Genomic DNA, 16,779 nt, shown 5'->3' with positions numbered 1-16,779 from the left:
TCTTTTCTCCCAAAGTTTCGTGGACCTCTTCCTCTTTTTCTCTCTTTTTCCAAAATTCTCATATTTGATCAAAGCAAGAAGACATGAAGAAGAACAGTGCATATGAGAATTCATGGGCGGATCAGTGGGACTACAATAATACAGAACCATATTCCAAAGACACCAAAAAGAGCAATTCCGGTGGCGGAATGGCAAAGAAGGTGGGAGAAAAAACAAAGGCAGTGGCTTCAACTAGCATGAAGAAGGTGAAAGAAGGTACTTCCTCAGGTTTTCAGTGGATCAAAGACAAGTGTCAAAAAAACACCCAAAAGCACTGATTTTAATTCATTCGTCAGCTCAGTTACATGCATGATCATCTGTACATGATTGACGATACGTAGATTTCACACGGAGATTATTCCTTTCATTAGCGCATATGTATTGATCTAATAAATTTGAGATGATATATTGTCAAACAAGTCTCTTCATCTTTCTCTTTCCCAATTTTGATCTGATTGGACTAATGACCACGAGGATTTGAAGGTAGACTCATTCTTCTTCTCCAAAAGAAAATAAAAACAATAGGGAAAGAAAGGGGGTATGTAATTTTTTTTTTTTTTTTTTGGTAAAAGGGGAAATCACAACCGCTACGATCTCTGCCTTTCGGGTGAGCACTCTGTGGTGAGCACTTTGTGCGCACTGGGTAAACCTCCCATGTGTAATAGCCTGCAACCGCACTAGGAAAACCCAGTGCGACAGGCTCAACCCAGAAGACATTGAGGGGGATTTCGATCTCAGGTCATCCATACGGATGATCATCCCTCCAAACCAACTGGGCAACTCCGAAGGGTTAATAAATATAATCTTATTATATGTATACATTTAATTTTTCTTTATATATATGTACATATAGCTCGAATCATATAAAATTAATTAATATGTTCAATTGAACTTACCGTATCCGTCCTAAATATAATACACCTATGGATTACATTAGGATTATGCAACCGTGTACAATTTTGGTACCTGGCGCATGCCGTTAGAAGCTTAAACGAGTAAACATGACTTAGGCACGTCATAACTGCGATCCCTTTGAATTGAACTTTCGATTTCCATCCAGTCATTTTTTAAAAAAGAGAAACAAGAATAAAAATAAATAAATGGTCCACGCTTGAAACTGATCAGGCTAGTCTGCTTGCTATAGTTAACGCCCTTATTTTTCTGTAACATGCCGCATCTCATCCAATGTCTGAAATTTCATATTGTCAAGTTTATAATCTGTCGGGAAAAATATGCAGAAGATAGTAGATGGTGACTTTAATAGTGTACTCAACGTTCTTATGAAACTTAAACCCCATTATATTATCTGTTGCTTATGGGTGCTAAACACACTTTTTTCAAGATTTATATAAAGCAAGTTGAAATTCACTTGAATAATACATTTTGATTAACACTTCAAAGTTGAGAAGAGAGGAAATACGGACACGAAGTTTTTTGTCTTACGTATGTAATAATATGTATATATGTGTGTGTATTGTCATGGGCTGCTTTCCATCATCGACCCATGACCCCTTGGACGCGCCCCGTGGCGTCCCGGCAAGCCTCCCAACGCCTAGCGCCACGGTCGGCCCCGTGGTCTCGGCAGCGCCAAGTGACAAGCGAGCATGCGCCTCTGTCGCCCCACCAATATTCAATTCCAGCGCCCAGCGGCTGACCAATGCCATCAGTGCCGCGCGCACCAACAATGCCGCGCGCACAAATCATCATGTTGCCATCAGCGCCGCACACCCAGACAGTGCCCCGCGCGCAGACCCAATGCCAAGCACCAGCGCCCAGCCGCTGGCAGATCCAAATAGTGCCGCGCGCGCCCACAGCAATGCGCGCGCAGACCCTGCTGCTCAAGACAAAGTTGCTGCCATCGGACTTGCTTCCATAGAAGACTAAGTCCTTTTCATTGTAATTATAGAGTAGTTTTACTTCATTCATTTTCAGTGTGCTTCTACAGCTTTCTTAGGTCAACTCATGTAACTTTGGTTTATTTTTTTAAGCATTATTAAGGGGGACCAAAGCATTCAAACATTCAAGCATTCAAACAATTCTCTGTACTGGTGTCTCTCCCCCCCGACACCGCATTTCATCTTGTAATAGCTTTCATAATCATCAATACAATCATCAGCTTTCATCATCAGTTGCTCATTTTTCGCTGCTCAATTGCTCACGATATTGGCTTTCCTGTACGGCACTGACAATCTAGTCTAGCGTACGGCGAGGGACTCAGTTGGCGCATAGCAACCGCACTGACATCGGTTGCTTAGCCTTACGTCGCCCTTCCAAGGAACTTCAGGAAGGCGCCGCGTAACAGTTGGTATCAGAGCCTAGGCTCGACATCGGACGAGGGAACTCATTGGCATCATCATCACCATTTCTGACCATGGTAAATCACGGGGATCGCATCACGACCCTAGAAGAGACAGTTGACGCATTACGGCCCATCGTGGATACGTTGCCTGATCTAAAAACCAGCCTAGTGCAAAGGTTGGACGACCTGGACCGCAGAATGCGGCAAGCCAAAAATGACATAGCAAACATCAGTCAAGACTCTGAGGAAGACCGGCAAACGGCTGCTGTCGAGGCAACCAAAATTCATGGCTAATTCGAGGACCTCCAACAGGAGCGTGCCGAGGATTTAGCCCATCGGGAAGTAGAGGCAGACAGACTGACAGTCATGCAGCAAACCATAGACAACTTGACAGGCCAACTCAATGTTGTCAATGCTGCACTACAAAGCCTGCTCAAAGGAGGCGAAAACCACATCAGGGGTGCCATGAACATTGCCCCCATTCCACAAAAGCTGAAAATTCCGGAGCCCAAGCCATACAACGGAGCCCGGGATGCTAAAGAAGTGGAAAACTTCATCTTCGACATCGAACAATACTTCGATGCCGTTGGACATTTGGAAGAATCCAAAAAGGTAGCAACTGCTGCCATGTATCTTCAAGGCGATGCAAAACTCTGGTGGCGAGTCAAATACGAAGCCATCAGGGCCGGTGAAGATACTCTCCAGACATGGGCAGAACTGAAGGCCGCCATACGCCTGCAGTTCTTCCCCGAAAATGTGGAATACAATGCACGAAGAAAGTTGCGTGAACTCCACCACACCAGGTCGGTGCGGGACTACGTGCGTGAATTCTCCGCACTCATGCTAAACATTCGGGATATGGGGGACAAAGACAAACTGTTCGCATTCATAGAAGGTTTGAAACCTCATGCTCGTATGGAACTGCAAAGACAACGGGTAGATACCCTGCCCAAGGCCATTCAAGCTGCAGAGTGCCTTGGGGATTATCAGTTGGAAACTCAGAAGGATAGTCCCCAGCCGCCTGTCCGAGGGGGATACAACGGGAGCCAACCTAGCAACGGTAGCCCCAACAGAAACGGAGGAGATCGAGGTACATCCAAATCCAAGACTCCTACCTCAAGCAGTAACACTACTGCATCAGTTAACAACCATCAGGGGAGAAAGCCCCCATCAGAATGCCGTCATTGCGGCGGGGAACATTGGAACAATCAATGCCCCAATACACAAGTCAATGCTCAACAAACTGTTGACGATGACGAGTCAGATACCGATGGCTCAGACGACGCCGATCAAGTAGGTGCCTTCAACGTATTTGTTGGCTCCATTCATGATACCTTGGCGGGAACCAGTACTGGCAACCCCAAGAAGAAGGCATTCCCAATTGACAAGAAAGGAAAACGAAAGGCGGACGTGAGGCCTCCCACATCACAAAAGAGGACCTTAATGTTCGTTGACATGAAAGTAAATGTCAGACCTATTCGGGCATTGATAGACACGGGTGCTAGCCACAACTACCTGGCCTCAACTCAGGTGCAACGCCTCGGTCTAGCAGTGCAAAAATGCAAGGGTCGTGTCAAGGCTATCAACTCTCCATCTCAGCAAGTGAGTGGAATAGCCAAAGAAGGGCCAATCCAGCTTGGCCCATACAAGGGAATATTCGACCTACGCATAGCTATCATCGATGACTTCGAATTGATAGTGGGACTGGAATTCCTCAGGCAGACCAACACCATCCCGGTACCATATGCCAACAGGCTCCTAATGATGGGAGACAACGGGGCCAAACCCCACACCATACCATGCATATCCAAGAAGATGGCCGCTGGAAACATCATGGCCATGCAGTTTAAGGAGGGAACCAACAGACCTGAACCCATAGTTCCGGCCGCCCTCAACATCATCAAACAGGTATCACATCATCGGGGTCCAACAGCTCATGGCGCCTCTCATTGTGTGAAGACTTGCCAAGCATTCCCAAAGGCCAAGTCGGGTCACCCAGCTACTCCCACATCAACCGGACACCCAGAAATTATTACCGGACATCAACCGCTACTCCCACATAATGTGAATGCACCAACCATACCATCATCTCATCGAGCTGCCAGTTTCTCTACAGAATGGGAACAAACTTTGAAGATAGTGCGGAGCTATCTTGTCAATGCCCAAGACAGGGCAACGAAGCATGCCGAACAAAACCGTCGCTTTGCCCAACATCAAGCAGGGGACAAAGTGATGGTAAGAACCCCGAGGTGGAACCTGTTTGCAAAGAGGACCCAAGATCCTCGCCTATTGCCAAGCTACATCGGGCCTTTTTCCATTGAAAGGCGCATCGGGAAATCCACATACCAGCTGAACACACCAGCCTGGTGGAAAATCCATCCAGTCTTCCATGTCAGCCGCCTCAGGCCAGTTCAGAAATGCATGGAAGATCATTCAGAAAGACATCTCACAGCACCGAGGGGAACAGACCTCCCAGCCATCAAGAGCCTGACCAAGCATCATCATCCTGCAGGTAAGGCTCCGAGGACGTCGCCAACTCAGGTGGGGGAGAATGTCATGGGCTGCTTTCCATCATCGACCCATGATCCCTTGGACGCGCCCCGTGGCGTCCCGGAAAGCCTCCCAACGCCTAGCGCCACGGTTGGCCCCGTGGTCTCGGTAGCGCTATGTAACAAGCAAGCATGCGCCTCTGTCGCCCCACCGATATTCAATGCCAGCGCCCAGCGGCTGACCAATGCCATCAGTGCCGCGCGCACCAACAATGCCGCACGCACAAATCATCATGTTGCCATCAGCGCCGCACACCCAGACAGTGCCTCGCGCGCAGACCCAATGCCAAGCACCAGCGCCCAGCCGCTGGCAGATCCAAATAGTGCCGCGCGCGCCCACAACAATGCGCGCGCAGACCCTGCTGCTCAAGACAAAGTTGCTGCCATCGGACTTGCTTCCATAGAAGACAAAGTCCTTTTTATTGTAATTATAGAGTAGTTTTACTTCATTCATTTTCAGTGTGCTTCTACATCTTTCTTAGGTCAACTCATGTAACTTTGGTTTATTTTTTTTTAAGCATTATTAAGGGGGACCAAAGCATTCAAACATTCAAGCATTCAAACAATTCTCTGTACTGGTGTCTCTCCCCCCGACACCGCATTTCATCTTGTAATAGCTTTCATAATCATCAATACAATCATCAGCTTTCATCATCAGTTGCTCATTTTCCGCTGCTCAATTGCTCACGACATTGGCTTTCCTGTATGGCACTGACAATCTAGTCTAGCGTACGGCGAGGGCCTCAGTTGGCGCATAGCAACCGCACTGACATCGGTTACTTAGCCTTACGTCGCCCTTCCAAGGAACTTCAGGAAGGCGCCGCGTAATAGTATATATGTATACACACACATCCTGGATGTCCTAAATCGAATAAACACACACAATACAATTTCTCAGCGCTGCAGTTTAATTAGGCTCACAGCCAACTGCCAAGTACTCAAAATCACCTGGTTTTAAGTTGCATAAGAAGTGTTTAAACATACTTAATTCTTTTTGTATATTTTTTAATGTGGGATAACTTGCTATCCCTTCTCAAATACTGATATCTGTTCACAAATATATCGCTATCTGCTCTCAAATAGTTAATCGCTAATAACACTAGCTAAATGAAACTGTTGAAATGGAAACTGATTCTGAGTTTGAGAGGAGAGAAGAACAATCACAGATAGAGAGAGAACTACTCTGTATTGCCTTTGTAAAAAGTATAAAATGAAGTAGTTAGTTGTTACACTTGTAACCCTTGAACTATTTATAATAATACTACTATACCTCAACTTATACAATTAATTAACTAACCTACTAACTCTCTTTACAACTAACTCTGTACAACTACAGCTGCATATGTACAACAGCTACTGCTATGACTAATTTCTACACTCCCCCTCAAGTTGAGTAGTGAGAAAATGTTTATCATCCTCAACTTGCAAACCATTTCACTATGTAATTGCTTTCCGAGTGCTTTGGTAAGTATGTCTGCGATTTGGCTCCTGCTTGGGACATGTGTTGGTTTGATCAACCTTTGTTGCAACTTTTTTCTAATAAAGTGGCAATCGATCTCTATGTGCTTCGTGCACTCATGATACATCAGATTAGATGCAATTTGTAAGGCTTCTTTGTTATCACAATGAAGCTCCATAGGTAAGTCAACCTTCATTCCCAACTGTTCTAACAACTACAGCAGTGGCCATACTTCTACACTCAACCTCTGTTGAACTCCTTGACACAGTACTCTGTTTCTTGGATTTCCATGAGATAATGGAATCTCCTAGTTTTATGCAATATCCTGTGACTGACTTCCTGGTAATTGAACAAGATGCCCAATCTGCATCACAAAATGCAGTCACTTTTCCACTAGCTTTGCTGCTCATTAACAGTCCCTGTCCTGGTGATCCTTTCACATATTTTACTACCCTTAAAGTTGCTTCATAGTGAGACTGTTTTGGAGCATTCATGAACTGACTCAGAACCTGAACTGCAAAAGATATATCAGGTCTTGTGATTGCCAGATATAAGAGCCTCCCACTTTTCCAGTAGCTTTGCTGCTCATTAACAGTCCCTGTCCTGGTGATCCTTTCACATATTTTACTACCCTTACAGTTGCTTCATAGTGAGACTGTTTTGGAGCATTCATGAACTGACTCAGAACCTGAACTGCAAAAGATATATCAGGTCGTGTGATTGCCAGATATAAGAGCCTCCCAATTAGCCTTTGATATACTCTTCTGTCCTCCAGATCTCCATCAGTTGCTTGTCGTCCAAAATGCTTGTCATAATCTACCCTGGTGAGTTTCATGTTCTGATCCAGTGGTGAATCAGTTGGCTTTGCTGCTCCCAATCCACACTCTGAGACAAGCTCTAATACATATTTTCTATGGTTCATAAGAATTCCTTTGCTTGACCTTGCAAATTCAATTTCTAGAAAAAATCCCAACTCTCCTAAGTCCTTCATTTTTAAGTTGTCTTTCAATATAGTTTTGGCCTCTTGAATTAGCTCATGGTCACTCCCTGTAATTAATAAATCATCAACATAAACCAGGATGATAACTATGTCATTGTCCTATCTTTTGGTGAATAGAGAGTAATTCAGTTTGCTTTGTGTGAAGCAAGATTGTATAAGAGCTGATGTGAGCTTCAAATTCCATTGTCTGCTAGCCTGTTTAAGACCATAGAGGGATTTGAGGAGTTTGCATACTTTAGTCTCCCCCTGACTACCAAATCCCCGAGGCAAAGATATGTAGACCTCTTTAGAAAGATCCCCTTGGAAGAAGGTATTGTGGACACTCATCTGGAATAAATGCCAATTATGTTGAGCTGCAATAGCCACAACACTTCTGACAATGACCATCTTAACTATAGGGAAAAAGGTCTCATGATAATCAAGACCCTCTTGCTGAGTAAATCCCTTGGCAACAAGTCTTGCCTTATACTTTTCCACAGTCCCATCAACTTTATAATTCACTTTAAATACCCACTTACACCCAATTGGAGTTTTGTCTGCAGGCAGATCCACTAACTCCCAGGTATGATTGTCAATGAGAGCCTGAACTTCAAGGTTCATAGAATGAACCCAATTACTATCACTAACAGCATGTTCAAAGGAGTGGAGCACAACAATAGAAGAAAAAATAGTAAGACATGCCCTGTAAGAATGAGATAAGGTGGAATAACAAAGGGAAGCATATAATGGATAAGGAGTATTAGAAGACTTAGTGCCAGGGACATAATCTGTAAGCCAAATAGGAGATTTAGAAGTTCTGAGAAATCTTCTAAGACCAGTAGGTGAGGAAGGGAAGGGTGAGGCAAAGGGCATGGAGAGGACTGAGAAGGAGATGTAACAGGAGTGTGAGGTAAGAGAGGAGAATCAGAGATAGGACTAGAAGGAATGACAAGAGTAGAGGATGAGGAAGGAAAGGCTTCAGGAGTATCTGAGCCTGGCATGGGAATTTTATGAAATGTATCATCAGTGGGAGGAATGGTAGACTTAGGAGGAAAAAGGTCAGTGGAATCAGAAGGAGGATGACACAGAAAAGTGGATTTAGGATGTTTGAAGGGAAACACACTTTCTCTAAAAGATACATCCCTATTGACAAAGAAAGTGCCAATGGAAATGTTATGAAGCTTGTAACCTTTCTGTGTTTCTGAGTATCCCATGAAGATGGAAGGAATAGCTCTAGAAGCAAATTTGTCAAGGAGATGAGGAGTAGTTGCATAACATAGACAATCAAACACCTTGATGTGAGTAAGAGAGGGTGAATAGCCATGAAACAACTCAAAAGGTGATTTTCCTGAAAGCACTGAAGATGGCAGCCTATTGATAAGGAAAGCTATTGTGAGAACACATTCCCCCAAATTTTTAAAGGTGCATGATCTTGGAATCTAAGAGATCTAGCCATTTCAAGTAAATGCCTATGTTTTCTTTCAGCCACTTTATTTTGTTGTGGAGTGTGTACACAAAAACTCTGATGAACAATTCCAAGAGAAGTAAAGAGCGTTGAAACTTGTTAATTAAAAAATTCAAGGCCATTATCAGTTCTGATGACTTTAATGGTTGCAGAGAATTGTGTTTTAGCTAAGGTAAGAAAGGACTTGATCAAAAGAAAGGAATCACTTTTCATTCTCATTAGATAAAGCCATGTCATTCTAGAGTAATCATCCACAATAGTAAGTTAGTATCTATATCCATTGTAAGTACATTGTCTATATGGACCCCACATATTTATATGTACAATCTCAAAAGGGGATACAATTTTCTTAACACTAGTAGGAAAGGAAAATCTAGTTTGCATGGCTAAAGGACAAACAGTACAAGGCATAGTGTCATTATTCAACAATTGGTTCTTCAAGAAAAGTATTTTTTGTATGACTGTTATTGGTGCATGTCCAAGTATTTGATGCCATATATTGCAATGAATGGATTCCTGTGATGAAGAGTGAGATGAATCTGAAACTGATGTGTGCAGAGCTGGAGTAGAACTATTAACTGGAGTAGGTGTACTGAGCATTGAAAGAGAAGACTGTTCAGGTTCTTTAACTGGTAATGGCTTCTTGGTAGGTTGAAGTATGTAGACACCATCCTTCTCTTTACCAATCCCATTCACCTTACTAGTGCAAAAGTCCTGAAAGATGTAAAACTCATGGAAGAATAAAGCACAACACTTCAATGCCTTGGTGAGTTTGGAGACTGATATTAGATTGTATAGAAAGTTTGGAACATGCAACATATTATACAATGAAAGTTCATTTCGTAATATTAAGGATCATGTGTGTGTTACTGAAGTTGTGTGCCCATTAGGCAGATATACTTTGTTGGAATTAGACTTAACAGGAGTAGATTCAGTTAAAAGATTGAGGCTAGAAACCATATGTTTTGAGGCTCTAGTGTCAATCACCCAAGAATTAGGTTCAGAACCTGCAAACAAACAAGTATCAAGAAGTTCTTTTATACCTTCCATATTAGCTCTTGCCTCTGTAATAGTCGACTCTTGATTGATCAGCTTCAAGAGTTGTTGATATTGATTTGCAGTGAACATTGGCAAGACACTATGTGTTGGCATACTACTAGTTTCTGGTTCCTCCATATAGTTGGCATTATTTACTGATGCTCCCCTGTAATTTCCTGAACCTTGTGACCTGTCAAAGCCCTTTTTTCTGTTAAACTTATGACTTGGAGGATATCCCACTAACTTGTACCAATTCTCCTTCAAATGCCCCTTCAAATGGCAATAATCACAGCACATTCCACTATTCTTCTTGAACCTAATGTTCTGAGTAAAAGCAAAAACTATTGGATCAGTCATATTCGTCTACTACAATCCTGAGCTAAGCTGTGAAATCATGCTAGATTATGCTCTTTGGCTCTCATCTTGCATGATCATGTTGTAAGCTTGATTAAATGTGGGAACTAGTATAGTCAACAACACTTGACTCCTTTCTTGTGCATAAGTTTTATTTAATCCCATCAGGAACTGTACTAACTTCTGTTGCTCCATATGTTCTGCATACTTCTTGTGTTTCTCACAATCATAGAGAAATGGTACCATTGACCAATACTCATCCCAAGCATTTTTCAGTTTTGAAAAATTCTCTGAAACTGAAGTAGTCCTTTGGCTCATGGTGCAGATTTCACGTAATAATTGATACACCATCGACAGATTCTTCTTATCAAAATGCTCTTTCAAATCTACCCAGACATTATGTGCGTTGGTTGATTACATTAATCCATTTTCTAGCTATTTCGATACAGAATTGGTAATCTAAGATAATATGAATGCATTACATCTTTCCCATTCATGCTCTAAGTCACATTTGTATTGCTCTTTGAGACACTTCCCATCTATAAACATGTGATGATCCAAAATGTCATCTTTAAATTTAATAAGTAATTCTATTTTCTAAGACCTCAAAAGCACTATTTATCATTTTTCGACTTGCGTGCACAGTCCATAAAATTTTTCGGAAAGATTTTATGTGAAAAATGGATTAAAATGTGAAATAGAGCCATAAAACTCAAGTGAGTTGACTTTGGTCAACGTTTTGAGCAAACGGACCCGGATTAGTATTTTGACAGTTCCGATAACTCCGTATCGTGATTTGGGACTTGGGCGTATTCCCGGAATTTAATTTGGAGGTCCCTAGCTCAAGTTATGACCATTTAACGGAAACTAGTAATTTAAAGGCTAAAGATTTCCAAGTTTGACCACGGGGTTGACTTTTTGATATCGGAGCCGGAATCCGATTCTAGAAATTTGAATAGCTCTGTTATGTCATTTATGACTTGTGTGCCAAATTTGAAGTCATTCCGGATTCATTTAATATGTTTTGGCACGAGATTTGCAAATTGAAAAGTTTAAAACTCAAAGTTCGAATCGAGGGGTGAATTGTAATTTCAGTGTTGTTTGACGTGATTTTAAACCCCGAGTAAGTCCGTATTATATTACGAGACTTGTTGGTATATTCGGACGGGGTCCCGAGTACCCCGAGTGTGATTCAAATCGAAATCGGAACAAAAAATTGGACTTAAGCAAAAATATGGAACTTTACTGCTTCTGGTGCCTTCGCTTCTGCGAAGCCTTGGCCGCAGAAGCGAGAAATTCCTCGCAGAAGCGGCCTGGGAAAGCTGGGCAAAAAGCCGTAGGTGCGGAAAGTTGAATGCACCCGCGCGTCCGCAGAAGCGGACTCTGCGATAGTAGAAGCGGATTGCAGTGCAGATGCGCATTTTCCTCCGCAGATGCGAGCCTTCGCCTGGCCAGCCCTTCTTCGCAGAAGCGGCATTTTCAATTGCAAAAGAGACGTCGTAGATGCGACAATTTCGTCGTAGAAGTGGAAAATTTACAAAAACATAAGAATCGAAAATGCCCATTTTTCTTCATTTTGTTTGGGTCTTAAAACCTCGGTTTTTGGGCGATTTGAAAGAGTTTTTCACGACTTTGAATTGGGTAAGTGTTCTTTAACCAAAAGTGATTATATTTCATAAATCCATGTCTATATTCATCATTTATTTCAGATTTAGATGGAAGAAGTTGGAATTTTTGTAAAACTTTCCAAAAACGAAAAATTTAGATTTAAAGGTCCAATTGACATCGGAATTGGATAATTTTTGTATTGTTGAACTCGTAGCGGAACGGGTAATCGGATTTCGCGAGTTTTCCCGGAATTTGAGACGTGGATTTCACTATCGAATATTTAAATAAATTTTAGATTTTTATCCGGAAAATTAGTAAATTCATATGAAATTAATTCCTATGATTCGTATTGAGTATATCGAATTGTTTGTGAATAGATTTGAAACTTTTGGAGACAAATTTAAAAGGAAAAGCTGTGTTCGAGTAATTGATTGGAATTTACAAAGCGAGGTAAGTGTCGTGGTTAACCTTGACTTGAGGGAATGGAACCCTTAAATTATTTGTTATGTGAAATGCATTTGAACGACGTATAGGCGAGGTGACGAGTGTCTATACGTCGTCAAATTAATTGTTTGCCTACTTACTTGAAAAATTATAAATTATTTTAAATCATGAATTAATTATTGTAATAATTATTTCTCTCCTATTCTTTGTCAAATATTAATCCTTGAATTCTTGCATTAATTGTTACATGCTATTTGAATTATGTGTCTTAATTGTTATTTGACATTTAGCATATTAAATATTAAACTGCCTATTTTCTCTCTGATATCCATAATAGCTTGCTATTTGTCATTATTTATTTCATAATTAAATTATAATTATTGTATAGTTGTTGTCTTATAATTTTATATTAATTGTTGTATTTATTGGGGAAATTTCTTCTATAAGAATTGGTACATGAATATATTGGAGGAGCGGTTTGCACGCCGCAACAACATTGAATTGGTAAATATATATATATATATATATATATATATATATATATATATATATATATATATATATATATATATATATATTGGAGGAGCGGGTTGCACGTCGCAACAGAATTGATCGAAATGAATATATTGGAGGATCGGGTTGCACGCCGCAACAGACTTAATAAAAAATTCCATATTGGAGGATCGGGTTGCATGCCGCAACAGACTTATTAAAAGCCCATATTGGAGGATCGGGTTTCATGCCGCAACAGACTTATTAAAAGTCAATATTTGGGGGATTGAAGTGCACGCCGTAATAGACTTATTAAAAGTCAATATTTGGGGGATCGGATTGCACGCCGCAACAGACTTATTAAAAGTCAATATTTGGGGGATCGGATTGCATGCCGCAATAGACTTATTTAAAAGTCAATATTGGGGGATCGGATTGCACGCGCAATAGACTTATTTAAAAATCAATATTGGGGGATCGGATTGCATGCCGCAACAGACTTAATTAAAAGTCTATATATACTTGATTGAAATAAATATATGACAGACTTGATTAAAAAGAATATATTGGGAGAGCGGGTTGCACGCTGCAACAGAATTGAATGTGAATATATTGTGAGAGCGGGTTGCACGCTGAAACAGAATTGATGGAAATGATAATTGGTTATGACTGCTGAATTTGCTTCAATTATTATAAATGAGTTACCTGATTTGTTTCTATTATTTTTTGTTGTTACTAATATTACATACAGGTTAATGTAAGTGAACCGCCTTAGCCTCGTCACTACTTCGTCGAGGTTAGGCTCAGTACTTACTAGTACATGGGGTCGGTTGTACTGATACTACACTCTGCACTTCTTGTGCAGATTTCGGAGTTGGTCCCAACGGCGTACCATAGACTTGTTCGGATTTCTCAGAGGAGACTCGAGGTATAACTGCACTGCATTCGCAATTCTGAAGTCCCCGTCTATTTTACTTTAGCCATGTGTTTGTTTCCAGACAGCTTTATTTTATTCAGACCTTTATATGTATTATTCTAGAAGCTCGTACACTTGTAACACCAATTCTGGGATATTATTTAGACAATGTTATTTTTAAGGATTATTTACTACATTTCAGACTTTACTTTCGCATTTGTTCTTTGTTATTAATAAATTTTAAAAAAAATTATTTTAAAAATGGATAATATTATTCTAACGTTAGCTTGCCTATCAAGTGAAATATTAGGCGCCATCACGGTCTGAAGGTGAGAATTTCGGGTCGTGATAGTTGGTATCAGAGCACTAGGTTACATAGGTCTCACGAGTCACGAGCAAGCTTAGTAGAGTCTCAAGGATCGGTACAGAGACGTCTGTACTTATCTTCCAGAGGCTACAAAGTTTAGGAATAATTCCACTTCTTTCATTCCTTATCGTGCGACATTGATTTATCTTGAAAAACATATCTCATATTCCTTTGTATCCATTCATGTATGACATTGCGCAATCGGTATCAGTTGTGCGTCGACGGTTCGTGATGCCGTAGATGGACTACAAGGGAGCCAGAGATGCTAAAACATTGCCTCAACATGTGATTCCGACTAAATATGCGAACGTATTGGGAGATCACCTAGTGAATCATGTGGGAGGTGCAACGGACCTGGGCATCTGGTTGATTTATACGAGCTGTGAAGGTTAATATTGTGGATTATCGGACGTGGTGAATTATGACTTCGCGTCGAGTGGGGGAGTCCACTATCAACGGATGGATTGCGGGGTCATGTGTTATATCAGTTTTGGCCTTAAATGTATATATGTGGTACTAAAAGGTTCTCCAAATTTTACACATGTTTAAGGCCTGAGATTTTATAGAGGATAAGTTTGGAACTTGCGGTATGTCCGCCTACTTAATAATCCTATACTTCAGTACCGAAGGAATTAGAGTAATAACTTTAAATTTACAGAAGGTTTACTCAGCGTGGACGTCATGGTTGCAGATTTTGGGGTGCTTCAGAGGAAGTACAATGGTTGACGAGATTCTGGACTATGTGGTTCGTGCCAAGATTTGCATGTATGGAGCTCTAATTTTGTGATCGTTGTGTATAAATAGGGTTAAGGGTTACCCTAAAGAAGATTCGAAGAGTATGTTAAGAAATGGGTCAGCTCAACAGTGTTGAGTCAGCATAGCAAAAGAAGAAATTGGCCTTGGGAGAGATAATTCTCCACAGGTGTCTGTGGCAAGCCTATGAAGAGGGCAGACCAGCCAATGCAACACCGCCCACTTGGCTCAGTTCTCAGAAATGCTTTTGAAGAAGTTTGTTCCCGGACTCTCCATAATGCATGGCGCATAGTGTTTGAACGATTGCGTTAGGTCACCATGACAGTGTCATAATATGCCATCAGGTTTAATAAGTTAGCCCGTCATATTTCCTACTTTGCTTCCTACAGCCAAAGAGCGAGTCTACAGACTCATTGAAGGACCCAGTTATAATCGTAAAATTTGGTACGACTCGGGAGCTACATGCTAATACTTCATTTCCGCTAGTGGTAGAAATTGCCAAGATAAGGAGACCTAGTTGTCTCGAAGTTCTGGGGATTCGGTGGATTCTACTCTGTAGGTATAAATCATTATAGCGGGGGCTCGGGTAGTAGGCCAGCCCAGTCCGCACATCGGATTATCCGGGGTGCTTCAGTAAGTTCTTTTAATGCACCACTGACATGAGTTCCTAAAAATGGTTATTCCAGTTATCTGGCACAGACTCAATATGAGCAGCCAAACCCGCAAAGGGGTTGTTATAAATACGGTGATACCAGGCACATCATGAGAAAATTGTCCCAAACTCGGGAGAGATATATTTCATCAAAGCACTCAGGCTACGTGCCCCATTGCAATTACTACACCACCCACACAATCAGTTAAGGGTGGAGGACAGGCGGGTAGAAGGCATCCTAGAGGTAGAGACCCAGCCGTTGTTATATTTTTTTATGGTATGGCGGAGGTCGTTACATCAGAAGGTATCGTTACAGGTACGACCTCGATCTAAAATAAAGAAATAATTTCCTTAGCTTTATTTGATTCTGAGTATCAAAACGAGTCCTCCTATTGTGCTCCACTTATGAGTGAGGTTCGTAATTTTATAATCTATTTATGTTTTACTCCTGTTGGGAGATTCTATAGAGATAACTACGCATATCATTCCATGTTGGTCACTAATAAGAGCTGTGAGGCTAAATGTGGCTTTCTACTACTCATATCGATAAGTTTTGATGTAATTTCAGGATAATTAATTACAAATTGTGAATTATATGCCCTACCGGTGTAGGGTTCATTATGTGTTGTGATTTTGTGTAACCAAAATTATTTAAAAGGAGAAAATTAAAATTTTTGATTGGCACGATGTGCATATTACTTGTGATTCAAAACTGAGGACGAGATTCTTGCATTTTAATATAAAATAATATGTTTAAACCGAGCTACAAGTTGCGGTGAAAGTTATATAAGGACGAGATCTTTGTGAGGAAAATTCTTGTGTTTAAGTTCTCCCTTGTGAAATTAAATTTGTACTATAGCAATAATAAGGAGTCATGCCTATTAGGCTTATTTGAAAATTCTTGTATGAAATTTTCGGTGCATACTTGCCAAATTCGTGTTGTAATTATTGAGTTTTAACCTACGAGGTAGGTGACCGCCCAGGTGGCGTTAAATGCAACTCATTAATTCAGGTAAATAATTACGAGGTATTCATGACTCACGTCTCGTTATCAGTATTGTGAAGGTTTGAAACAAGATTTTTGTTAACATGGAGTTAATTGACGATTCTGTAATTGATTATGAACAACTATCAAGACCAGATTGACCCAGAAGGATTCCCCATCTAGATGGTCAGACGAGTGTGAGTTGAACTTTCAGAAGCTCAAGACTGCTTTGACTACGATGCCAGTGTTGGTATTACCCACAGGTTCAGGATCTTATACGGTGTATTGTGATGCATCTCGCATTGGGCTTGGTGCAATATTGATGCAGGATGGTAAGGTGATTGCATATGCGTCGCGACAGTTGAAAGTTCACGAGAAGA

The 16,779-nt window shown here is 41.1% G+C and overlaps 2 protein-coding genes across 2 annotated transcripts; both read right to left on the bottom strand.

The window, feature by feature from the left end:
• Window positions 1-6,531: 6,531 nt before the first annotated feature.
• Window positions 6,532-7,337, bottom strand: LOC108942898 (uncharacterized mitochondrial protein AtMg00810-like). The gene is made up of 2 exons (XM_018766382.1): window positions 6,912-7,337; window positions 6,532-6,855 (listed from the first exon to the last, which is right to left on the bottom strand). The coding sequence occupies exons 1-2, from the start codon at window positions 7,335-7,337 to the stop codon at window positions 6,532-6,534; spliced, it is 750 nt and encodes a 249-aa protein (XP_018621898.1).
• Window positions 7,338-10,230: 2,893 nt separating this feature from the next.
• Window positions 10,231-10,533, bottom strand: LOC138908409 (uncharacterized). The gene has a single exon (XM_070199074.1). The coding sequence runs from the start codon at window positions 10,531-10,533 to the stop codon at window positions 10,231-10,233; it is 303 nt and encodes a 100-aa protein (XP_070055175.1).
• Between the last annotated feature and the right edge of the window lie 6,246 nt (window positions 10,534-16,779).

The sequence above is a fragment of the Nicotiana tomentosiformis genome, chromosome 3, assembly GCF_000390325.3.
Source record: "Nicotiana tomentosiformis chromosome 3, ASM39032v3, whole genome shotgun sequence".
In the NCBI taxonomy this organism is placed as follows: Eukaryota; Viridiplantae; Streptophyta; class Magnoliopsida; order Solanales; family Solanaceae; genus Nicotiana; species Nicotiana tomentosiformis.
This window is presented reverse-complemented; position numbering and strand designations above follow the sequence as displayed.